At 27.5% G+C, this 27,818-nt stretch overlaps 4 protein-coding genes across 8 annotated transcripts in view; 3 read left to right on the forward strand and 1 right to left on the reverse strand.

The window, feature by feature from the left end:
• Positions 1 to 1,264, reverse strand: part of LOC103568564 (single-stranded DNA-binding protein 3) — a 24,520-nt gene extending 23,256 nt beyond the window's left edge. Inside the window, exon 1 of one of the 4 annotated variants that reach the window (XM_008545489.3) lies at positions 50 to 1,263. The gene's annotated coding sequence lies outside the window, so the exon portion shown is untranslated. Of the gene's footprint in view, positions 1 to 49 lie in introns of all 4 variants that reach the window. The other 3 variants (XM_008545486.3, XM_014440542.2, XM_014440543.2) reach the window with 3 other exon arrangements.
• Positions 537 to 5,126, forward strand: LOC103568563 (ubiquitin-like-conjugating enzyme ATG10). The gene is made up of 5 exons (XM_014440544.2): positions 537 to 624; positions 2,073 to 2,236; positions 2,476 to 2,737; positions 4,671 to 4,845; positions 4,939 to 5,126. The coding sequence occupies exons 2-5, from the start codon at positions 2,129 to 2,131 to the stop codon at positions 5,033 to 5,035; spliced, it is 642 nt and encodes a 213-aa protein (XP_014296030.1). The 5' UTR covers positions 537 to 624; positions 2,073 to 2,128; the 3' UTR covers positions 5,036 to 5,126.
• A 1,895-nt stretch (positions 5,127 to 7,021) lies between these two features.
• On the forward strand, positions 7,022 to 20,389 carry LOC103568566 (excitatory amino acid transporter 1). Of its 2 annotated transcripts, none has more exons than XM_008545490.2 (8): positions 7,022 to 7,091; positions 10,158 to 10,898; positions 15,844 to 16,247; positions 17,052 to 17,255; positions 17,971 to 18,154; positions 18,223 to 18,651; positions 19,729 to 19,863; positions 19,944 to 20,389. In XM_008545490.2, the coding sequence occupies exons 2-8, from the start codon at positions 10,882 to 10,884 to the stop codon at positions 20,086 to 20,088; spliced, it is 1,518 nt and encodes a 505-aa protein (XP_008543712.1). In that variant the 5' UTR covers positions 7,022 to 7,091; positions 10,158 to 10,881; the 3' UTR covers positions 20,089 to 20,389. The 2 variants fall into 2 exon arrangements, with proteins under 2 accessions (XP_008543712.1, XP_008543713.1); XM_008545491.3 differs by having other exon boundaries at positions 7,024 to 7,091; positions 10,195 to 10,898.
• Positions 20,390 to 22,325: 1,936 nt separating this feature from the next.
• LOC103568567 (nucleolin-like) lies at positions 22,326 to 23,493 on the forward strand. The gene is made up of 3 exons (XM_008545493.1): positions 22,326 to 22,520; positions 22,591 to 22,800; positions 22,870 to 23,493. Exons 1-3 carry the CDS (start codon positions 22,334 to 22,336, stop codon positions 23,469 to 23,471), a joined length of 999 nt encoding a protein of 332 aa, XP_008543715.1. The 5' UTR covers positions 22,326 to 22,333; the 3' UTR covers positions 23,472 to 23,493.
• The last annotated feature ends 4,325 nt before the right edge of the window (positions 23,494 to 27,818 follow it).

The following is a 27,818-nucleotide window of genomic DNA, read 5'->3' on the forward strand; positions in this document are numbered from 1 at the left end:
TACTTAATGAATTGTTAAATATTATTGGCTTAGTAATTTATTATTTTACTTATTAAAAGACACACGCGTCACACAGGTACGTTGTTACACCAATTGTCCTCTCTCTCACTTGATCCAATAGCTATACAACTCCTCATGGCTTCGTTTGCGGGTTAAACTCCGCTGGACAAGCACACTGTATCGTCATCGTATGGAAACGATGACGATTTGTCGACAGCAATAATATCTATCTATATATATGGATATGTATAGTATAATATATAACTAATGCAAGTAACTAATGGTGGTGAATAGTGATGGTTGATGAGGACGTTGATTAATACAACGTCGACTAGGACAACGGCAACGAGGACTAGTTGCTGGTGATTATTCCCCGGCGACGCTCTCTATGTTTAATCCGTGGAAGAGGGCGACAGTGAACCTATTGCTATTCCGCTTCCTAGCTGAGCTATCTCCCTCAGTTATATATTAAATGCTCTCGCTCTAGCCCCTGCACATTTCTCCTCCTCTCACTCAAACTAAATATCTCTGTCTTTGTTCATTAGCTCCGTCTCTCTTTTACTCTCGTACTCACGTTCCGGCACGTTGCTCTCGTCTCGTTCTCCCAACTAACCACTACTGCAAGTAAGTATTTACTATATTTATATATATATCATGCTATTTAATTATTATTGTTAATCACTTATTTATTATTTTTATATTGTTATATTTATTAATATATTACTGTGTTATTTACTATTTATTTTTTATACGCGTCTCTGACACGTCACTGTAGCAAAGTTACGCCTCTCTCGGTCACTTCACTTTGTCGTCGCACCTTACTTCACCGCGCTACCGCCGCCGTCTCCTCTCCTCTCCCACACAACCTACACTATATATACATGTACATATAAATATATATATATATATATATTTTTGGATGTATAGGTATATTTACTTCGATGCCATCCACACTAACAGACTTCGTCCCTTACCGCTTTGTCTGCCACCGTGCAACTTCAAAAACCCTTCATATATATGTATATAAATATATCTGTATATTTATATACATATATAGAAATTAAATAAGTGTACGTACGACGCGCACGCCACTAGACTCGTTTGCTCTTCTCTTGACGGTGTACTTGTCTAAGGGGTGTAGAGGTAGAAATATATATATATGTATATATGTATGTATGTATTTATATAGATAGATGTATATGTATGTATATATAAAATACAGTGAAAAATTTGTAATCACAGACACGCGTTTTCTACAGTTCGTTTACGTAAAAATAAAAGCGCGCGTGCGCAGTAGTTAAAGTTGCGCGCGCACTCGTTACTTCAAGGCCCAGGCACGGATGCTCAAGGTATTATGGCGCCCTTTTGAATTTATTTTTAAAAATTATATATTTTTTTATATCTACAGACATGTGTTTAAAATAAGTATATTTTTATTGTTTTTTTATTTTCCGGTGAATTTAAATTTCAAATTTAGCGGGTTTTTATTTCGGAGCTTAGTTGGGATATTTAGGATTTGTTTATTTATTTTTGTACATTCCTGGTGTTAAAAGAGCATTTTGATTGGTAGAAGATTTATAATTATGTATACATATATATGTAATTTAAAAATGTGTAAGAGTAGTCAGTATTACTCGGTACTGTACACTGACACATTTCAGTCACGGGTTCACCCACGAAGATTTTGTATATCGTATAGGTATAGATGAAATGAAAATAGCGAAGGCGGGAGGTACGAGAACCAGCGAGTTTAGCCGACGCGAAATACCCGACAATTGACGAGGCGTCGAGGGGCCGGATAAGGGAGACACTGGCTGTTCTCATGGGTGTACAGCTTCCCCTTTCTCATTTTTCTCTTTAAATCGATATATATTCTAGCGAATAGTAATTTAGACTATTTTAAAATAAAATCCTCCAGTATTCAAATTTTTAAAAAATGTTCCCTATCAATATCCGCATTTGTCTTCACCACCGCTGTCTATCATTTTTCCACATGCATGTCTTTTAGATAAAAGTACCTATATGTAGTTGTTAGGATGGGTAAAAAATAATGAATGAAATTCCTTTCACAGGATATTTACTACAAGCATTGAATTGTGGAGTAAAAGTTGTACAGTATCTTATATGGATGGATGGACCAGGTACCATAACATGGGAAGAATTTTTCGAGAATGCGAAAAGTTTTGCCCGAGTTTCAGATGAAATTTTCGACAGTTGGGAACTACGTGGTGACAAGGTACAAGTCGATCGATAGAGGAATGACTCGCCGGGAACTGCAATATATGAATATACCTCTGTCTTTCTCTTTTTTATTCGCGTGCGCACTTTCTTTACCATTTATGCACATGCGTTTTCAAATTTAAACTTTTAAATTATTTTTAATTAATAACAATAATCACTACTATTATTATCTGAATTACATTCATTTTAAGGAGATAAGGTAATTACTATATGTATTTTTTTTTTTAATTCAAGGATGTACCTGCTCAGGCTTATTTAGTTCGCCGGGTCAAAACCTTTGTATCAAGGGACTATTTAGATTGTAAGGATAATGTGGAATTTAAAAAAAATTTAATTAAAAATAATGAAGATGATGATGATGATGATGATGGAGATATATATGATGATCCTTTTGAAGCTAAAAACAATTTAGATGTACCATTTATTACGGAGCATCATGTACTTTGGTCCTTAAGTTACAGCGTACCGATATTATTCTTCAATGGTTGGATATCTGGTATGCAAAAGTTGTGATTTTTATTCTTTTAAATGTATACAGTATGTTAAATATTTAGTACTACTCTACCTTGACGACTAGTCTCGATGCCCGGTAAGTACGATCGGCACTAGACCTTAATCCGCGAAAGTGCTGCTTCAGAAAACTGATTCCACGAAAATTACTGTAAGGTCGATATATGTATATTTATCTATATCCATGTACTTTTTTTTTTGGAGGGATTATTTTTAATGTACTTCTTTTGTGTTGTACATATAAATATATATGTATATATTTATTGATATATATGAAGATTTAGTTGATTTGCATTATTGTCAATGTATCATAATAAATTTTTAGATATCAGCATCGAATTTTGAAGTTTCAGTGACTACAGTCAGTCAAAACAAGATAATTTTTTAGTCAATGCGCAGAAACAAACTTATTTCGACCCTTGGGAACAAACGGTGCTGCGACAAAATATCCCAGACAAAATAACCGCGACGAAATATCCTTAAGAAAAATTTATAACATACTAGTAATAAACGAATAATGTTTCTGCCCACTGACTGAAAGCTTTTGAAATTTAAACTTTGATACTTTTCATTTTTTTAATAGTAATTTCAGACCATTAATTTTACTTACATAAATGACAGTTCTGACTGTGATTAAGTTTTATAAAAATTAGTGTCAATAAATAGTATTTATAGTTTCTGCTTAATTACAAATTTGAAATGACAATTTACGCTTACGCTAATAGTTGATGACACCATTGGTCGAAAATTGAATTGTTTCTGACTGACTGCTGACACTGAAACTTTAAGTTCCAATGCAAGTACTCATGAAAAATCTAGCGTGTAACTCAGGGTGAAATTCGATTTCAGACCGCGGATGATATCAGCCAACTTCACTCTGGTCTGAAATCGTTTTGTTTCATCCCTTGTCACACAATATACTATATAACGATATGTAGCAGAGCAGTTTCATACACTGATAATGGTAATATTATATATGATGATTTGTATGATATTTTTGTGTTTACGATTGTCTATACATGAACCAATTGTAAATATTTTTTGTATAGCGCTTAATAAAGCAATAAATTATTGCAAAACGTCGCGCGCACTTCCATGAAAGAATAATAAATATGTACTTTTTTTTGGAGGGATTATTTTTAATGTACAACTTCTTTTGTGTTGTACATATAAATGTATATATATTTATTCATATACAGAAAAAAATAAACTTTGAAAAATAGTTTGAAATTATAACCCGGAACCTGGATGTCAATACAGGAAATTTTAACATTCTAAACAATAAGCTTAATAATCCATGTCATAAATTTTTATATAATGTTCAAGTTACAATTTTTAAAGTTCAAATATTAATTTTTTCTTAGATAATTAATTGTAATATTTATCCTATAATTACTAACGTTTTAATTATAAATGAAGAAATTAATATTTAGAATGATAGTATTTACTGATCACTTTATCATTATGTTACTTGTCGTTTCTCAATTTATATAGTTCATTTGTTTCCGTGTATGTATGTAGATTTAATTGATTTGCATTATTGTAAATGTATCGTAATTAATTTAAAATTTTAACCGCGAAATCGAAAAATTTTCTAATAGAGTAGAAGTACCGTTTTTGGTCCTTTTAGGGTCAGTTTTAGCCACTTAGAAATTTTAAATAAAATAATTTGCAAAATACGCAATGGTACAATTAATTTTTTAAATGTGTCTGAAGATACTTTTACCACACTATTACAATTAAATTTTTTTTAAATAAGTTTCCATGATTTGAAATAGAGTATTAAATGTCCAAAAATGGAGCAGTGGCCACAAATGGTACTTCTACACTAATTATAATTTTTTTTCTATGTAAATAAATTTAAAAAAAATAATGTAATGTGTAATTGTAAAAAGTAATATATTTATAAAATTTATTAGATTTTCCTGGAGTAAATCCTGTAAGTGTTGAGCTCGCACAAAAGCTTGTACGTGACAATGACACGAGTCTAGGATATAACGAGTTATCGCAAGCGATTCATCCGATCCTTGGTACGACATTCCTCCAGCTTCATCCCTGTATGTCCAAAGAATTAATTCAGAGCACATCAAAAAGGTAAAAAATAAACTCATATTGTTCGTTAATTTTTTTTTAATAATAATAATAATAATAATAATAATTAATCCTCTGTATGATTATTTTTTTTAGTAAAAATAAATTGGTAAGCTGGCTCAGCGCTGTTTCACCTGCTGCATTAAATTTAAAAATTAAAAATGAATATTTCAAGTTGACAAATCCCGACTGACTTTTAATTACTAAGATAAATTTTATTTAATATTTATTATAAATAATTTATTTCAGTGATGGAAAAATAAATTTCTGTTACTGATAAATAATCTGTTAGTCATTTGATTTGTTAAAACTGATGGAGTATATTTAATAATTTATTACATATGAAAATATATGTCATTGAAGATCAGATATACATTGAAATAAATCACTCATAACATTGCTATTTTTTATATGTTGATATAAATATAAAATAATCGAGAGTTGTACCAGGACAACCGCCATCGATGCGTTTGCAAATGATGAGAATATTGATCCCATGAGTGAATGCGCGTGTCTGTTTTCTCAGTAGACATATATATGAATGTATTTTATGAATCCTGCATTTACTTTTTTTAATTACACACATAGATTTATCAGTACCAAACCTTGAAATGCAATATTTAAATTAATTCCCAAAATAACAAAAAACTAAACTCTGTTTTTTTTTCCTCAAAAACTTTAATACGAATTTTTATTCTCTAATTAAATTCAAAAAATAGTTGGATTGTATCACAGATTTTTATTCCATTGAATAAAAAGTTTAAAATAAAATTACGTCTACTCTTAAACTCCTCATTAAATTAAAAAAATTTATTTTGAATTATTAAATTTATCGTACTTTCTAAGCTCATTAAATGTAATTTTATATTAAATTTCTCTAATTGGTATTTAAAAACCATCAGGGCTCATTATTTGTTTCAATTATCAAGAAGATTACAAAAGAAATAATGACAGCAAGAAAAAAAAAGATAATTAAAAAAAAGAAGATGGAACGTGAATAATGTCATCTACACGGATTTAAAAGAGAGAAAATAAGAAATCCTGAAAGAAAATGCGCCTAAATACGAAGAGAAGGTGGAAAATTTATCGTAGGGATGCGCGTTGCCATGGATACGTCAAGCTACCGCTTGTTGCGTACCAACTCTCTGTACTACTACTATACATACAACACATCAGCGACTATAGCTACCTCAAGGGATCCTCTGTCTCTCAATTTTTCTCTCTCCTTGATCTAGTACTACTCTATAACCGATAAGTGAAGATTATTAATATTAAAATATGCCATTATTTTTTTTTCTCAATCTACTTGATTGAATAAAAAAAATTTTGCCCTAATTCATTGACGCGTATATACTACATATATATACTAAATATATAAATTTTGTATAGATACATTGTTCACTTGATAATAAACGTTGACTCTCATTATATGAGATTAAAAGAACGCCAGTGATGCCGGAAGTATGTGAGCCGCTCCTCGTTAAAACTGACACAAATTTAAGAAGACAGGAGTTATGTTTATAAAAGCGTATCACGTCTATTGACATGTTTTTAAATTAAGTTATTTTAGTATTATTTTAAATAATTCATACATGAAAAAATAATATCGTCTATTTTTTTAGAAAAAATTCCGTCGAAATAAAATTTCCAGACATAATTTCGATAAAATAATTTTTTTTTTGCCAAATGAAAATAAAATGAAGTTGAGTAAGTTGAATCTTGTTTTTAATATCCGGTAGCCAATGAAATCATTTAGCGAATCGATATATAATATTACAAATAAATAAAAATAAAAATGAAAAGAGAAAAAAAAAGTTTAATATCACAGAAGTTGTTATCAAGAATCAATTTTCTTGATATCCTGACTACTATAGACTACTACAGTATTTTAAGGAAGTAAAATTTTTCACGAAAAAGTGCGCTAATTTAAAAATATTTTTTTATCAATCTCTCATTCTATGCCATTCACTATCATTGTCTCTCGCTATCATACTATCTGCAGAGTTAACTCCTATCAGTAACTATATTTGTATCAACTACATCAACTTCACTCTCTGTATACTACTCTTTAACAATTCTACTACCACCACTACGACTACACACAACTAAACTCTACTACTCAGTGCCAGCGGGTGGCCGCGTCTCTCGCATTTGAGTCTCACGCCACAAGTGTTCGTGGCGTGCTCGCGCGAAGGTGATTTTATTGTGTACTCTTATATTTTTACACCCTTTAACACGCGCTATTTATTGTAAACATATATATTTTAAATAATTTTTAATTTTACAATTAAGTTTATATATCTATTTTTTCTTTAATTTTTATTGTTGAAACTTGAAGAAAAATTATTACTGTTATTGTCATTATTTATTCATTAACTAAATATTCAATAATAATTATTATTAATTATAAATTTTACTTGATTGTAATTAGTAAATAAAATAAATGAGGGTGCGTTTCTTTTAAGATGACGTTAAGAGAATTTAGGAAATCCCGTCACTTAAGATCTCGATTTCTCATTATGTTCGCAAGTCCATTTAATCCTTTTTCGGGTATATTTGTAAGGAAGTTGAGAGGATGTCGGGGAAGATGATAGTGTATAGATATATAGATGTGGGAGAGGGAGGGAAATAAAGAGGGAAGAGAGATAGACATAAAAAATAAAGAGGGAAAACGACAAACTGAGTGAGAACGATGAGGGTGGGTTCTCCTAGTGTATAGTGACACGCGAATATGCAGGAAGAGTTAAATGAAGTGGAATTAAGAGATAACTTGGGATATTACGAAACTGATAATGTTGTCAATCGTGAGGATTTTTTTTATTACTTTTTTATAAATAAATATAAATATTTTTTTATAAATTTAAGTAAAGTTTAGAATTTTTAAATTTATTTAAAATATTCAAAATATTCAAATTTAAATTTATAAATAAAAATCTATTTTAAAATTTATTCAATTTCTAATTAATAAAAAATAATTTTTTTTAAAGCTTTAAAATTTTAAATTAAATGGGTAAAAGTGTATTTTAATGTAGTCGGAAAAAGGTTCTTCAGCTTTTCCGAGTACCAATTTCCGTTACTATTTCATATATGCATATAAAATATCGACTGTTGATCGTGAATCGAGGTCGCTCAAACAATAGATTTGTTTAATTAAATTCTTGATATTTAAACAAAACTTTAATAACTCGTTGCAAGGATTTATTTGTTTTAATAACTTATAATCCAAATCAATCTGGAAAGTTAAGCTTTCTATTAGTGAGATTTAGTAATTGTACGTCTGTGTAAATCTCGATTAAAACCTCGATTCTATACATTCTCAAACTCAATCTCTGCAACCCGTTTAAATTCATTTTTTTTTATTTTTATAATTTCAACAAAATCCTAGATTTTTACTCGAGATAAAGAGTTTAAAACTGAGCCGACAATTTAGTCCGCTAAAAAAAAACTAGGATTTTTTAAAAGGAAATACTGTTGCGTGAAAACGCAACCTTAAAAGCTTTCATTATAACCGGCAAAGTTATACAACTCGACAAAAAAAAGTACAACAAAGAGATTTTTAGTCTCGTTAGCAAAAAAATGCTTTTTTTTTTTTTCAAAAGTTCTTCAGTATTTTTATTTTTGTTACTAAAATTCAGCATCAAAACTCTTGAATATGAATTATTAATTGTTTAGTATGCAGCTATGAATTACTTTTATTAACGTATTAATTTTTGAATCGATATGCAAAGTAGTTAGGATTTAAATTTGCATTAAACAGAATAAGAAATATTATAAATATTTTCACAGCTCAGTTAATAAATATAATAAATCTTCACCATTGGAATAGACAAACTAGATTTAAAATGAATAAAAATAATTTCAGTCGCGTATATTTCAGCATAAACTCTTGGATTATTAATTCACATAGAGCTTTGTTTGATTTCCGTAATTTCGTTTTGCATAAAAAACATATGGCGAAGTTAGTGAGTAAGTTTTGAGTGAGCATACAAATTTTAAACGCAAGCGCGAGCAATTATTTTAAAATTCTTTTTACAGTGATTTCTTTAGAATTATTTTCGAGTATACTTTGCTTAACTAATGCTTGCGTTATATAAATAGTAATAAAAAAAAAAATCAAGCGACAGTAGAGCACTCTCAGCAGTTTCGCGCTCAAAATTTAACTAACGATTCCCTTTTACGTAATTAATTATAAATAAAATTGTTAGAGATAAAAAAAGAAACGTAGTCTCACAAACTGATGAAATATATATGAAATAAAAATAGTTAATGAATAAATAAAATATTACACAGAAAAAAAGGATTTTTTAAGCGAAAATTTTTTACCCTCCTAAGAAATTTTTTGAATTTAAAAGAAATTTTTCTAGAAAAAATTAGAACGCAAGAAATATTTTCTAGTTCTAAGAAAATTTTGCATAATGCAAAATATTTCTTGCGCCCAGAAATCTTTTTTTTCTGTGTATAGGGGGTGTGGAGGGCAAAACCTAAATCTTTTTTTTTTTTAATCATATTCAAAATAAATAGAAAAAATTTTTAGTTATTGATAAAAAAAAATTTCATTTTTGCGGACGAAATGGAGTACCCCGTAAAAAAATGAAAAAAAGAATTTCTAGATATTAAAAAAATTTGATTAAATTAAATTTTTTTGTAAGTAATTTTATAAAGAAAAATTTTAGATAATTATGAGATACAAAGAAAAAAAATTTTAATAGTTGTTATCATAAAACAAAATGTCCATAACATTTTTTGACTGAAACTCGATTTTTGAAAAAGTTTAACAAAAAAAAAATTCAAAATAATGCTCAATTACTCTCTAAATCTGAAATAGTGAATTATCACTAATTCACAGTGTATATTCACTATTTGCCACAGCTAAAAGTCGACCACTTGGAATTAGTGCATATACACTCATTTACCCAGTGAACTGATGCTCTTATGAAAACAATGAAATTCGATGTAATTATTGGTAGTAAATAGTTCTAATGATTATTACTTATTAAAAAGTAATGTTTTAAATTTACTGTGTAAAAAGTAAAATTTTCACTATTTATAAATAAAATTCACTTTTTTCTAGTGAATTAGTTGATCACTAGGAAAACCAATGAAAATTTAACTCTTTCAAATTTAGAGAGTATATTTACAAAAGTTATTATTGATTGTTTAATTTTCAAAAAACATTTTAAAAAAAATTTCTATTTTTTAAAATTTTAGGGGTACTCCATTTTGTCCCCGCGTTTCATACATATATAATAAGTGATTAAATTGAGTTATAAAAAAAAGGAAAATAATATTTAAATTTCATTGTTGGTGTTAATAAGGAGTATCAATAAAAATTAATGCGTATAATAATCACAGTGTGTCGGCACTCAGATTGCTGTTAATTCGGGGCGAGTGATCGTAACAATGGTGAACAGTCTATAGCATATAGAAGCAGAAGTAGAAGCAATAGGAGCAATACCAGCAGTATTACCATAGGCAACTAATGGATGCACAGTAGTACCATTATCACCGAGTATTTGTGACATTATGATAGCCCGATACCGAGGCAGGAAGGGATTTTCGTAGGGGGATATAGCGACAGTGTATGTATCACCCATATCTAATTGTACCACCCAAGGTGGCATACATTTAAAGCCCCATCAGCATACATCCTCTCTTGCAACTGACCAGGATTTTGCCGCTTATTTTTTGCACTTGAGACTCTGATTCGCACAGTTTACGGACAGTGAAAGTTTATTAAAAAATAAATAACAATTACTATTATTATCGATATTATTATTTTTATCTGTTGATTGGTAATTTTCAGAAGGTTATCGATAGATGAATTAAATTATACATTTGACAGCCGACGTTTAATTTTACGCGCATTATTTTTTTTTCCTCGGCAACCGACAACGAGTCGGTCCACTTCGGGCCCCTTTGGGGAGCATTTGCCTCCTCTTGTAGTCACTCTACACTTCCGCCTCACCGGAAGCGAGGTCCATGTGAACGGGCAGAAGTGACCCCACCGACACCGAAACCGTAGCGTCCACACTACTGAAGATGGAAGCTTCTGAATTGTAAGTATTCATTTTTATTATTTAATAAATAACATAAATATCATTTTATTATTTTTTTTATTTTTATACAAGGGCATGTAATGATAATTGTAACTTCTCGGTCTGTTATTGTAGATCTGTCTTTATCTTTTAACATTTGGTCAATTGCCAGGTCACTGTAATGTCTCAATTGTATTAATCTATGAACATCTTCTTCTTCTTTTTCTTATTCTTATTCTTCATCAACTTTTCTTTACAACCGTATAATTCATTTTAAAATAATGACATTTAAAAATGCGCGGGAAATTGTTGACAAATATATGTTTAAATTCTTTATACCGGATATTTAAATTTTTATATAAATAGACACTAAATATTTAATTAATCATTTTTATAATATATATAAATATATATAAAAAAAATATTGTAATAATTTAATCATTAATTAATGCAATATATTTTCATAACGCATGACCTTAGTGATAATGAAAGTGAATAATCAAAAATTAGTAGGCATTTAAAAAAAAACACTCTTTACTTTAAATGGTAATGCAGGCAAGAATAATTTGTTTAATTGCGTAACCGAAATAGAATAAATTATGATAAAAAAGTAATTTGTCAAGTATTGAAAGTGTCGTAGGTGTTTTATTTATTTGACGGCTTAAGGTATCAATAAATAAATATAAATTTGAATAAAAAACAATTCATTATAAGTAGAAAAAAAGATAATTAAATGGATTTAAAATTACAATGAAGTCAATGAATATTTAAATTTTGAAAGCGTATTAAACCGAGCGCGTAAATTCAAACTGTGAATGTCCAAACAATTCAACTTTCTGTTTTATTTATGATTTATATTAAGATATATTCATCGTGTTTACTTTACATTTTCTGTAACGTAATTGTTGTGTAAGATTTTCAGATGGTATTTGTTATTTATTTATAATATGTTATAAATAAGTTGAAGCTTTAATGAATTTATATTTTAAATGTTTGTTTTTTTTATTTTTGACAGTTAATACATAATATGAAAAAGAGAAATGTATGAGTAAATATTGATAAACTGTAGTGACAAAATTATTTACATATTAAAACTTTTATTATATATTAATAGTGGATGTACGTCAACAGGTGACTTACAGAGATTTAGAGTATTCAATGTTCATTGCGGTTATTATGAAATTTATTTTTGGCACGCAGTTAAAAACTTTAAGTATTTTGTTGCGTAGTTAGTAATTTATTATTTAGAATGTTAGAAATTAAGAACTAAACATTTAACATATTTATTTTTCATATTTTCGTTTGATTGATTGCTTTGTTTTTTATTTTTTTTTAAATTTAAAATATTTTTGTGTTTTAAGATGAAATATTATAGAAAAAAAAAATTGTTAAATGTGATGTGATATAAATATGTCATGATTTATGAGTGAATAGTTGTCTTTGACTATTTATTTGGAAATTTGGAAAATGAATTTCATTAAAATCTTCATGTCAATTTTATAATTAAGATTTTCAATTTCGTATGCTGAAATTTATTCAACAAATTTTATTCAATTTCTTATAGATAACAATACCCATACGAAAAAATATATATGTGACATATATGCATCAATGCATTGGCTATATGGGACACATATATTATTTATATATTTTTTTAGGCGGGTAGTAAGTCATTTTTTTTAAATTGTACATTTCGATGACATTTGAACTGCATTGTCCTTTTTTCAATTAATTCTTTAATTTTTTTCAATTAATTAATAAAATTTTAAAACGTTTATGACAGTTTAAAGTCATTGAAAATTTAAAAAAAGTGGAGGGGGGCACTGTATGAAAATGTCCTTAATTATTTTTTAAAATAATTTTTTTTTTAATTAAACAAAAATTCTTAAATTTGACTCATTTTTGAAAAAATTTAAACATCGCAATTCTTAATTTTTCAAATTTTTTTAGCCTTTAGTTCTGAATCAAGAAGAGGGGGCAAATTTTTAAACATTTATTAGAATGTATTAAAATGTAGAATTAAAAATGTATAATCATAAGTTTTGATTTGAAATATAATTAAAGTAAAAAAATTTATTTATAGAATTATCGATTTTTCGGGATTTGAAATTTTTTCCATCTTCTTTATGTCAATTGTTGTAATAAACGGTTACATTTTAGAAAATAACTTCTATAGAAATAAAAGACTCCGTGTTTTTTTGTGTTTTATTACGCAATGAAAAAATATTTATAAGTATACATATATATGTCAAGTTAACACCCTACGTATAATATTAATATTTATTTTCAATATAAGATTATCTAGGATTTTGAGGAAATCTTTTCAAAGTCGTCCTTCAAACTCCGAACAAAGATTTACTATTCACCGAAACTTATTCTTTGTGTTCGAACAAAAAGTATATAAAGGTCAATAAAAGATATATAAATAACTAGGCGCAGGGATTTCGACACATTTGTGTATCATGATCAAAATTGTCGTTTGTCCCAGATACCCATGGCCAAATGTTAATATATTTCTTTTCTTCATCGTATCAACTTCTGATTCATAACGCGCCATTAAAATTACAATAAAAAGTCGTTATAGATACGTATATCTCAAGTCTTTTTGACACGTCATAATTAAAATAATTAATAGTGTTAGATTGATCATTACTAAATAACGACATTTTATTGTTAAAAAAATAACCGTAAGAAAGTTATATAATTGTGTAATTTGATTTCATTAATAAAGTTCTAATAATTTTTTTTTTTTTTTTTTTTTTTTTTTTTTTTCATTATGACTGAGTAGATGTACTTTTAATAACTTCTTAAAAATGTAATTAATTTTAAAAACATTCCTACCTAATTTAAAGAAGAAATTTATTCTTTTTTTTATATATTTAATTTAATTTAATTTTAAATAAAAAAAAGTCCACAATTAATTTTATTAACTTACTTATAATTGAAACAGAAATTAATTGGAATGATAAAAGTTATAATTATTATTCATTTCAATGGAATAGGAGAATTAAATTTTCTTATTGATAAAGTGAACTATTATTATTGTTGTTATTATTAGCATTATTCATCTTGATATATATTATTGAAGTTTTGTAACAAAAAGTTTATTTAAAAATAGCTTTCAATGGAACAAATATACGAAAAATAATCCGTGTATACAAAATCGCTGACTTATTGAGTTTTTTAGCATTTTTTAATCCCTATCTGACACTTTCATACTTATTATTATTATTATTATTATTATCATTTTCATTTCAGTCTATTCATGAGTTAGAGTTACACGACTTTAAATGCATAATAAATATATGTATATATATCACGAGTATAACAGTTGGTTAAAAGGAGCACTAACACGTGTAATAGTTAATACAACATATTAAAATGATAGATTCACTGTTCGCATGTCGTCACATCCTGTTTATGTATGAGTATTATATATATATATATGTATTGCTCAGGATAAATTTATTATCGACGTGTTAGTTATATATTGTATGTATTAGTATGTATGAATGTGGTTAAAGCGTTAGATATATCGCCCACGCATTTAATTTTCAATTATTAATACCACGGGTGCAGTAAAACGTTTTAATCTAGTCATTAAAAAATTATAACATTTAATTACCTTTTATTTATCAAAATGATACTTCAATTATTTATTCATATGCTGATACTTTTAAAATTTATGAAATTTTTTATAGTCTACAGGAATTAATTTTACAATTGATGAAATTTTTGAAATTTCAAATAGTTTACTATTTGAGCCCTGAGTAAAAATAGTCAGTATTTATAATGATTGATTTATTTATTTGTTTGTTCGATAATTTCAATATGCATGTGTATATACATACACTTGTGTTGATATATAATGAATAAACAGTTATATTTTTGATTATTTAATATGACATCTAATTTTGAATAGATTATCGAGTACAAAATATGTACATATAATCATTTTTGGAATAGAAGAAAAGTTGTATTTTTAAATAATTTATTTTCTGGATTGAGAAATTTTGTTGAATAAAAAACAAAATTATAAATAAAACATTAGTCATTAAGAGATAAAAGCTTATTTTTTGTAAAAAAAAATGTCAATTTTGATCAATAGTCTCCAATAATTACAAAACTTATTCAAATAACAAAAATTTTAAATTTGAAAAATAGAATGCTCAAAAAATTTTTAATTATTATTCAAGGTAAGAGATGCAGCATCGATTAGTGAACTAATACCTAATCAATCATGTACTTGTATATTTATATGAAGCAATATTCAATAAATATGTATATATATATATATATACTTTTACCTTATCTACATTGTCAAACTTTTAAGTTTTCTTTGCGTTTTTTATTTTTAGTAGAAATAAATTTTTTTCTTTATATTGGGTTTTAAAATAAAAACAATTATTTTTTTACTACAATCACAAGGGTATAAAATTACATTTTATGATTAATAGATTTTCATAATTTTTTTAAAAATAACAAAACGTTAATTTTTAGTTCAATTGATAGTTAAAAATAATTACAAAATATTTATTGAAAAATTAATATTTTATTTCAAAGTAAAATGTCAAAAGATAATTTAAAAAAAATAAAATAATCAATTTAAAGAGAGTAAAATAATATTTAAAATATCTTTATCTTACTCAACAATTAAATTGACAGTCTAGCTTGAGCAGCCCAATTATTTAATTAAGATCCACCAGAATAGCCTTAATCAAATTCCAAGACATAATTTAATCAAACCTAAGGCATATCCACAAGCTGATTGGCTAGTTGCATTCGTTACCGAAAATTGACTTTAGTTAATCTCCTTGGGAATAAACCGCCGTATCTAATTACCGTCTACATCTTAATCTATACCATAGAACAAATATAGATGTAGATGTATGCGACCACAATACAATTGCATCTATTTGATTGTCACATAGCTGTTACCGATAATTAATTAGTAATCTATTTGTAGGTCTCCTCTATCGGGAGCGGACGCTCAATCAAAACCCGCAGAAATCGAGAGGAGAACCTGCTACCGCGATTCACCAAACAAGAGGCCACTTAATAGACGTCAAAGGATTGCGTCATGTTTAAGCCACAATGCATTAACTATTCTTACTATTTCTGGTGTTGTTGGTGGTATAGTGTTGGGTCTAACATTGAGACATGTACGCAGTGGTTGGACCGAACGTGAAATAATGTATGTCAACTACGTGGGTGAACTGTTTCTCAGAATGCTCAAGAGTTTGATTCTCCCGCTTATTATTTCAAGTTTGGTATCTGCTATCGGCTCTTTAGATTTATCACTCAGTGGTAAAATCGGAGCACGTGCTATCACATATTACATGGTTACTACTGTTAGTGCTGTTATACTCGGTTAGTTTTATCTTTTGTATTTCATTAATCAATTTATAGTCTTTTGTTCATTCATGACCACTGTTAAAAATTTTTACGATTTTCAAAGATAATTGTCATGGAAATTTAATAAAATTTATTAATTTTACATGAATATCGACTTTTTCACGTAAGATACCGGCGGATAATAAGGCCTAGCTAAGGGAGATTTTTAATAAAATCGAAAATTTTGTATTTAATTATCGAAATGTATCATTAATCTCTATTTCAATACATTAGCCATAAAATTTAATCAAGTAATGGTAATTTTTATCATAAACAAACAAAAAATTATACTTTTATAAAAACCATACGAATAGGCCTTATTTTACTACGTTAGGGTAATAATACCTACGTGTTAAATAAACTGGAATAGTTTAACTATACTAACTATCGGGACTCTATAATTTTGTCGTAAGATCTCTATGCAAGACCCTTCTACTAGAGTAGCCTTTAGTGGAGGCGGTTATTTTAAATATCATTTCTGTCACTATGGCCTTATTACCCACGGGTACCTTAATTTTGAACTAAAGCAAAATCTTTAATATAAAAAATATATGTTCTATGTTATTAATAAAGATATTGAGCTGGATTTGAATAAAAAAAGTTTATTTAAGTCTTTTTATGAAATTTCTCGTATTTAAAAATTAATTTATTATGATATTTATATTAAATTTCTTTTCTTATTTTAAATTTATTAATGACTTCAAGAAATTAGCTTTTAATTTAAAAGAAAATTTTTAACCGTTTGTTATATAGATGTTAATATTTATTATTTTTATTCAGGTATTATACTGGTTATAACAGTCCAACCAGGAAAGTATGGTAAAAGTGATAATTCATCACAAGATAATAGCGTGGGACCACGAAATGTTTCGACTGTTGATACATTGATGGATTTGGTCAGAAATATGTTCCCGCCAAATTTAGTTCAAGCTTGTATTTCTCAGTACCGCACTGTACTTACAAGACAATCTGATAATCCATCTAGTAATTGAATTATATATTATTAATAATATTGATATTATTATCATTATCATTTATTTTTAAGAAGAAATGGTTTCTATATTTTATGAAAAATATTCCTGTACACTTTGAAAAATTTTCACAGTAAACGCGAATTAAATTGGAGATAAATTTACGGTAACAATTACAATATATTATGGGAATACTTTACTAATCATAGGGCAATAGATTTTTTAAATATTTATTATAGTTTCTATTTTACTGAAATATTACAGAAATTGGTTTCATATATTATTAAAGCCATGAATAGATCATTTTTCCTAAAATTACATAGAAACCGTTCCTATAATTTCTTTTTGTCAAATAAAAAAAAATTAAATAATAAATTTAAAAATTTTCAATTTAAAAATTCTAATAAAATCAAAATTAAAAATAAATTATTTTGTCATATCAGAAAAAAAAATTCATTTTTCTATCGTAAGGAATTTTTCTAAATATTTCATAAAATCTTGATAAATATATATTGCTCGAGCTATTCGATTGAATTTTAATGAAAAAATATTGACTGACAAAGTAGTTTTCAATATTCCCAATAAACTGCTGATATTTTTTTAAATTCTCAACTACTATTTATTCAAATATTCAAATTGTAGTTTCATAATAGAAGTAAATTTAAAAAATATCTTATCAGCACTAAAGTTACCATATCTATTATTAATGAATTAATAAATAAAATTAGATGACATAACCACATGGAAAATATCAAGTGAGGATCCAAGTGGAATGAATATATTAGGTCTGGTAGTATTTGCAACAGTTCTTGGCATAACTTTGGGTAAAATGGGATCAACTGGAAAACCACTGCTGAACTTTTTTGAAGCATTGTCTTCAGCAATGATGATAATTACAAACTGGGTAATATGGTAAGTTGTTACTTAACAATAAAAAAAAACTACCAGTAGATTTTTATTAATAAAAGAAAACTTTTCAGGCTGTCTCCAGTCGGTGTTTTGTTTCTCGTGTCATCAAAAGTATTGGAAATGAAATCATTCGATGTAATATTGGGTCAACTGGGAATGTACTTTTTAACAGTTTTAGTTGGCCTCATCGTACATGGTTTCATTGTTCTCCCAACAATATTCTTTATAATAACAAGGAAAAACCCTATAAGATACATTTCAAATATGGCGCAAGCCGTCGCTACGGCATTCGGTACCTCTTCGAGTTCAGCAACCTTACCAGTTGCTATCGGGTGTTTAGAAGATCGCAATGGTATTGACCCTCGAGTATCACGTTTCGTAATGCCTATTGGTGCTACTATTAATATGGATGGTACAGCATTGTATGAAGCTGTTGCAGCTATTTTTATTGCCCAAGTTCGCGAGATTTCATTAACTTTTGGACAACTTGTTGCTGTCAGGTAATTTTCTTTTTTTTTAACTTTGAATTTTTAAACTACAATGTGCAAATAATTTGAACTTACGAATTATTTGTATTGGATTGAATGCAAATTTTCAAATTATTCATTCGTTTTCGAATTTTTCATGCAAAAAGAAAACAAAAACAGGAATAATGAGTTTCTTGTAACGCGGTGCTTTGAATAGAAAATTCGAAGCATTTGACGAAATTTTGCAATAATTATAATTTTAAATATAACTTTTGGTAGTAAGTTTTACAGTTTATGATTTATTTTTAATTAAAATTTTAGCAAAACCCTGGGTAAAAAAAAGTCGTTCGTAAAATGTTTCAAAAAAGTTCGCAACCGTAAACTATCAAATTTGAGGCGACTTTGAACTTTGAAAATATTAAAGAGTGAAGGAATTTTTAACTGAGTAAATTTTAGGAACGTTTTTCTGAAATTTTTATACAAAAAATCGACGAAAATTTTGTTAGTTAGAACATTGAAAGAAAAAAAGACTTTAAGATCAATTATTGATGTTTTTTGACTTTTTATAAGAAATTTACAAAAACGAGGTCTGAAGATTGACACTTTTTCTACTTTTGAATTTTTTTAAAGTTCCAAAAATGATCAATTTGAAGTTTAGAACTGTCTCAAATTTACAAGTTCAATCTTATTAACTTTTTTTTTATGGAATCCTTAAATTCTTTCTTTAAATTGTAATTTTGATTGTTTTATTTTTTCTATATTCGCAAGATTTCAAATTGCTCGTAAATTATTGTAAAATTTTTTTATAAAAGAGATTTAATAATTTGAAAATCTACAAACAATTTGAAAGCTTATGAATAATTTAATTCAAACAATTGATTATACTACAAAAAATCGGGAGTGAATGCGTAGTGATTACGGATTTTATTTAAATCCACATTCACTCCAATTCGGAGTTTTAATATTAGTTCTAATATTAACAGTAATCCGCTCCGCATTCACTCCACATTTACTCCAGATTTAATTCACGCTCACTTCGCAAATTTTTTACAGTTCATAATTTAATAGAATAAATAATAAATAATGAAAAATTAATTTTATGAATTCTAGTATTACAGCAACTGCTGCAAGTATTGGTGCCGCTGGAATACCACAAGCAGGTTTAGTTACTATGGTAATGGTTCTAGATACTGTAGGACTTCCCGCAAAAGATGTTACTTTAATTATAGCAATTGATTGGCTACTGTAATTATAATACTCCAAATAATAATAATAAATATGTATAAATAACTAAATATCAAACTTATAATGTTTAAAATTTTTAGGGATCGTTTCAGGACATCAGTGAATGTTATTGGTGATTCATTGGGCGCCGGAATAGTTAATCATTTAAGTAGAGATGAGTTAGCAGCATTACCACATCATGTACAATCAAAAAATGGTACCGAGCACAACACAACGTCGATATGAACTGATTCGTTAAATAAACCATGACAATAAATATTGGCCAGGGTAAATGAGCGGCCATTTATGCAATTAAAACATAATTATGATAATAAATTATTATATAAATAATATTAATGTTAATTAATAATTATAGTAACAATAATCGAGGTATTAAAAACTTATTGTGTTATATGACACGATTAAAATTTAATCACCGTTTAAGTGTTCTAGATGCCTGAGTGTTTCATTATATATTTTGTTCTTCATTATTATTCAAATACTTTTTATGATCATTGAGGTGATTGACTGATTTATTTAGACAATGTCTGATAAAACTTGTGAAAATGTTTATTCATTAGACAATTAACAACGAAGGAACTAAAAATTATTATATAACTTTATTACAAAGTTTTTTTTTTCTTTTCTTTTTTTTTTTTTTAATTGTAATCGATCATTTAGATATTTAATTTTATTGATAATATTTATGAGTATATTATGTTGTATTTAAAGCTATGTATCATAGAAATGATTGAAATATATATATATATATATATATATATATATATATATATATATATATATATATATATATAATTAATAGTGAAAGTATAAACTAAAAATAATTTAACGCTGGCGAACATATCGATTGAATCGAAAGTATACAAACAAAATAAAAAATATAAAAATATATAAATTATATGTGTATACATTTAAATATTATAAACATATAGTTATATGTATGTACAAGAAAAAGTATTATCGATGTTCCAATTTAAATTACCGATACAATAAACTGAATTATTTATATATCGTTGCCAAATTCGAGTACATACTCATATATAAATTATATACATTTATGAAAGTAAAAGAAAATAAACAAATAAATATTTAATAGATTAAATGAAAATTTATGTTCATAATGCTAACTGAATAATGTGTACAATTATTGTATTTACGGATTACCGTAACAAATGAAAGTAAAATAAAAAATGTTAAATGAAGTATATAATTTGTGAATTGCTTTGTTTATTTATATTTTTATTTAAATGTTAAAATGCATGTATCTCATGAAGAGTGCACTTTAGCAATATAAGTGTCATGAGCAATTTCTTAGAGGATAAAATTTTCTAAAAGATTGGTCCTATGCATATTTTTTGTAAGATGAGTAGTTTCTTCACTTTAACAAAAATAAATGAAGAAAGTGAAAATTTGACTTTCGAAGCTGATATAATCGACATGGATCGAATTAGATCACAGCCGTTTTATACACGTTTAAAAAGCAACAATAACTCTACAAATAAGAACCGGTTTCAAAACAATAGCTCAAAACCGGGCTAAGTTATAGTAATTTAAAGGAATAGTTATTCGATTTACATGCTTTTTAAATGGGAAAACTTTGACGCTCAAGAGGAAGTACCAAAAATTAAAATTAAAAGCTGAAATTTTTAGGGAATTTTCTCTTCAACATAAATGATAGAATTTTCTTGTGTCCGCTAAAAAAAAATGTTCGTTTCAAATGGAGCACCCTAATATATATATATATATATATATATATATATATATATATATATATATATATATATATATATATATATATATTTGAGTCGAAAAGTTGAGTTTAATATTATATTTTTATTCTAAATTTTGTTATTTTTTCTTTTTTTCACAAAATCTAAAAATTATTCAATATTATAATCATTTATTATAATTGCTAGTAAAGAGTTTAAAAACCCATACTTAAAGATTATCAAAAATCTTCAATGATATTATATAAATAATAAAAATGAATTAAAACAATAAATAATTAATGAACTTGTATTGAAAAAAATAATAGTCGTATCGGTGACGAAAGAAAGAATCGATAAAAATAGTATTGTTAATTATTGACGATCCAATGTTGTCAATAAAATAAGCGCAATGAAGTTCAGACCAGATACGAATTATTGCATCACGTGGCCCCGGTCAAAAATAGATATCCGCGTGTGTGTCAGCAGAGTCATACACGATAGTCATCCTGATCGACCTGTCATTCTATGACCCATTGGTCATCAGTGACATTGTCAGACCAGTGTGAATAGTGACAAGTTAACAAATTTATATCTTACATCACTCTTTTATTTTATCAACCGGTTTAATTTAATTTCATTATTTAATAAATAAATAACATAGTTATGTTAGCACAATTTAAATAAATAAATTTGATAATTGTGTTATGTTATGATAACTAAATAGACTGGATAAATCGTGTGGCCTCGATGCATCACGAGTAATGAGAATAAATATAATTGCTGTTAATTCAGGTTCAATACCGCGTACTATAAGAAGGTGTCGAACTTATCGCAATCTTGTTGGTCAAGTTTTATTAAATTCTTCCACGACAACAGATCAAATCAACGATAGAATTGAAGAAGAAGAAGAGGAAGACATGGCCGAAGATAGTTTAAATCAATCTAATGGTTTTTATTTATTTAAATGAATTTATTAAGTTGCTAATTTGGTTTTTTAATTAAATAATTTATTTTTAAGAATCTACGTCACAAAATATGATACAGAAAGAAAGAACTAATAATATTCTCTGGCGGAAAAATTTGCAAGAAGATTTAACTGACAAAGAAGAAGAAGAAGAAGGTGAAGAAGAAGAAGAAGAAGTAGAAGATGAAGATGAAATCGAAGAAGCTACTTTACAATCACAAAATAACAATTCAGTATTGCAAACGAACCAATCGAGTTCTTTAGGTAAATATTTATTTTGATAATTAAATTTTTTATTAAGGCGCGTAAATAAAATTTAAAAAAAAATTTCAGATCCTCCGGAAATAAAAGTAACGATGGACGATAGTCTTTTGCAAATGGCACATGAGTATCGAGAGAATTTCAATGGATTTGCTGAAATAAATCGGTTTGATAGTATTGAAGAATTGCACGACTTTATCAAAAATACTTTGAAAATATCCGCGGATTCAAAAAATAAAAATTTTGATTCGAAAAATTTGTATAATCAGGAAGTTTATTTAAACATTTTGTTAAATCAACGGCCGGAAGAACGCTTTAGAAAATTATTGGATATAAGTCGGGTAACGGTACGACGTTTGCTAGCGAGAAATGAAGATATTTTGAAAGAATTATTTGCGTCGGCGAGTTTAGATATTTTTCCTAGTCCCCTAGCTCCTACTGATGGAATGGACGAGGGTGTTGATGAAGACGTTATTTGTCAAAATCCGCAGGATGACGAAGTTAATGAAAATATGAAACGATGGTACATGATTGAAATGATTGGCCTGTGGTTGAATATGATCACTGATATTACGAGTTACCGAGAAGCTATTAAGAAACGAGTGCTGATGAATAGTTGGGGCATTGAAAATGACCAATATGAGGGAATTGCCGTACCTTTGAAGTACAAATAATATTATCGATGTTTATAAAATTATCAAGTTGAAAATAAATATTTTAGTTAATTTTAAAATGTATATGATTACTAAATTATTTACTGACCTATTTTATTTTCGATATTTACAATAACTATTTAATCCCTTACGAAATAGTCACATAAGAAAATTATATACTGTGAAAATTATTTTCAACAAGAAAATTAAAATCCATTTTTATTGCGCAACATTTCAAATGGCTTCAAAATAGTTGTTATAATAAAAAATCATGATTTGAATCCATCCAGATAAATAAATATTTTTTTTTTATTTTTGGACCCTTTTCAAGCAGCCCCGCGTTACTTATATTTTATTAGCTTAATGTGTATGAAATTTATTGCATGTTTTCTCTTTTTTCATATGCATAATTGATACGTATATTGATCGCGTCATAATTTGCTAAGTATTTTAAGTGGTGTAAAACTGTAGTGATAGGAAAAATAAAAGTGGACTATTTGCGATGCATACATTCAGTAGTATTATCCCTTATAGATCAGGAAAAAAATAAAAAATAAACAGATGGTATCTAGGAAACAGTAAAGTGGAAATTTCAAAACAATAAAATTTCTGATTGACACATATGACGTGTCTTTTTTCACGAATGCACATATGACTTGTCACACGGTTAGTAACAATTGCTACATCAAACTGAAATGATGCGCTGAATGCTGATCATTTTCAGAGTACTTCTCACAATTTCTTGAGATGTAGAAACTTCATTAACAATAGTTAGACCAACAATATTCATTATTTTCTAATAGATCAGTATTAAACTTTATTTTTGTGTTTTAATGACAATAAAAATATAATAACGATGGAGTGGATTAAAAAATGTATTTGGTGGATAATGATAATAACTGTGTGCAGTGGAAACCGAATATTTGATAAATTCAAATCAGAGTATTCATCAATTTCGTGGAATCAAATGGTAAGTAAATATTTTTTCATAAAATAATTTAGATAGAAGACAATCGGACCGCTATAACGTATTTTATTAATGAAAAAAAAAAAAAAAAAAAAAAAAAAAAATAAAGTAATACTATTTTCATGAGGATTTTAATTATTAGTTTCATAACTGAACAAAATTTTATTTTATAATTTCAAGATATTAGGTAGACGATTTTTTAACGTTTGATTTTAATCAAAATTATAATCAAAAAAAATTTAAAGAAAAAAAATAATTCACTATATATATTTTCTCTTTTGATTTACTTCAAATTAATCGACATTTCTCGAAAGTATTTTTTCACGCTCTGGTCACTTTGATATTTTTCCGAAATTAAATAAAGGATAATTAAAAATATTTTTTTTTATATGTTAATAGGGTGAATTGATAAAATTATGTTTTTCTGATCGAACAAATCCTATCGTCATTACAAAGGACTTGATCGATATAATTTACCGTGATTCACGAGACATTGATCACCCAAATGTTAACATAATTGACAACAATTATAAAGCAAAGAATATACAAATATTCAATCCTGCTTACCCCACTTATATCCTGTCTGCGCAATCTACTGATGAACTTGGAGCTCTTTTGAACGCATTGAAGTTATCACCCACTTGGAGTATTACTTCAGTTTTTTTTATTATTGGAATCACTGAAAAGTCTTGTGGAGGTGCATCGAAAATGCTGCAAGTACTCTGGAAACTAGATTTAGTATCATCTTATTTTGTTTGCCATGAGTCTGATAAGGATGAAATTATGATGCTGTACACTTATAACCCATTCACGAATCAAGCTCCTGAACCTTGGGTAGAAGTGGAAACTTTTGACAAACCTGACAGCCGATGGACTCTCTACAAACAACCTTACATAAATGGTATATTCAAAACTGATTATTGATTAGTAGTAAAAAAAAATGCTCTTAATACGTTCGATTTTCTTCTTTCAGATAAAAATATATGTCGCAATCTGACTTTCGACAAGACTAAGTTTCTTAATGGCCACACCGTGAAAGCTGTAATACATCCAGTAACCAAATCAAACTACACTGTTAATAAGGTATTCGATACTAAGGAATTAAAAAATATTACAATTTATTTGACTTCTGAATTCTATACTAATTTGTTTTTGTATTTAAATGTAACACCGATTATTAATTATGGTGACGGAGAATCTATAGTAAACAATACTGTAGTAGGATTTTTGAAAACATTAATGAACGGTACCCATGATATTGGTTTAAGTCCACGGCGTTTGGGTAGCTATTATGAGCAGGTTGATATTATAAACTTTCATTTTCAAGTTGGCCATATGATATTAACGCAACGAATAAAACTAGAATCGATGATTGAAAACTTTGAAGAATTTTTGAGTTTTGGAATAATTGCCGTCACGATGTTAATTTTATTTGTAACATTTATTATAATAATTTTCAATAACGGTAACGATTATAGTCAGGGGTTTTTAGATATTTTACGATTGGCATTGAGTGCTGGAATTTCCGCACCATTAAATAGATTATCTGTACGGATTATATTTTTTGTTACAACGTTATTCGTTTTTATGATGTCTCCATCTATACTTGGACAGATATTAGCCCTGTCAGTAAAATCCGATCATCACTATCCGCAAAATTTGAAAGATTTACACGACTTTAAATATAACGTTTACTATCATAAAAATTTGAAAAACTTTATTTATAACCAGGAGTTGTGGCACAATGGAGACAAAAAGTATTTGCATAGACTTACTGAATACCCACTAAGTTGCCATGAACAAGTTTTAAATGATAGTTCAAACGCATGTGTAACTTCTCTAGCTTATCAATTAAACGCAGCGTACAAGTATAACTTACATTTGGCTCAAGAAAAAATAGATTTTGTCTATGTTTCTAACTTAATTCGTAAGAACTGGATTTTGAAAAGTAAAATCGATGAATTAGCCTTAAAATTTTCAGAACACGGTTTCATAGATTGTTGGAACAAGCGAGAGTTTGTTTACCGTTTGAAAAATCTGAAAGTTAGAGGAGCATTAGAGACATCAGCCCCAAAATATGGTGGAGTAGAGTTTGAAAATTTACTGGGTGCTTACATATTTATGGCACTGAGTTTTGTTTTTTCGATCTTGATTTTTGTAGCTGAGATACTAATAAAGAAATTTCAGGATTCATATCACAGAAAAATAATAATTAAAACTTTAGAGAAAAGAATTGCTTTTGATGGCGGGCGATTAATTCTAATAAAAAAATCGGCGCACAGAACAAAAAAATTCTTTAAAAATTAGTGTTCGAAATTATAGCCCGGAACCAGGATGTCAATATGTAGGGAATTTTAACATTCCAAATGTGACATTTTTTTTGTTTATAGAATTTAGTAAAGCTTAAAATTGAAAACAAAAAATTTCTAAAGTTAAAAAGACGTATAAACTTTTTTCCTTACCAATCATTTTGTAGATTTGTTTTTAGTTTGAAATAAACTAATTATAAGAAGCCAATTTTTTTTGTTCTAAACCAAAATTTACTTAGTCAAGCCATTAAATCTACGGTCTAGACACCACCAAAGTTGGGTGCAGGTCTGCTAATTACTACCCGGTTACACGTGCTATCAATCGGTACTATCCGTATGATTTTAGCTTTTATTATTTATTTTCAAGTTTTTCGATGCGATTGAATTTACCCAGAGCAAAGCGGACCTTAAAAATTTTGTCAAGTAAATTTTTTCATTTCATGGTCAAATCGCTATAAGTTTAATGTATTTGCCCGACTCTTAAAACGATATAAGATAACCGAACTTTGACGGACCACCTACGAACATTTAAATTAAATTTTTTGATAAAATTACTGTATCATGAGGATTTTTGCCCTGGTTATTGTAATGCGTTCATCAATTTTTTTTCTGTGTGTAGTTACTACTCTGTTAATTTTTATGATTCTCATATAATTTATTCGTTACAAAAATATAATTTGGTGTTACTGAATATTCAAACTTATTGTAAAATTGTTATTTAAATATGTACAAGTTTGTCAATATAATAAAGGATTGTGTGAAAAATAGTATGACTTTAAAATCTCTAGAAATATCCTCAATTTATATAAATGTTTAGAATACTAAAAATTTCCAAAATCAAAGGTAAGTTATTCACAACAAAATAGGATACATTTAAAGAAAAAAAAAAGATTTTTAACTTCCCGCTAAGAAAATTGTAAATTTTCAAAAATTCGGGAAATTATTGTTTTCACCCCGATTTTCAAAAATCGAGATTTCATCAGATGTCGACGTTTTGAGGTCCTAGGAAGCTATTCTGACTATTTTCAAAATGATGTCCGAGTGCGTGTATATGTGTGTGTGTGTGTAAACTCTTTGTAACATTTTAACTAA

This window comes from Microplitis demolitor, chromosome 3 (genome assembly GCF_026212275.2).
Source record: "Microplitis demolitor isolate Queensland-Clemson2020A chromosome 3, iyMicDemo2.1a, whole genome shotgun sequence".
Taxonomy (NCBI): domain Eukaryota; kingdom Metazoa; phylum Arthropoda; class Insecta; order Hymenoptera; family Braconidae; genus Microplitis; species Microplitis demolitor.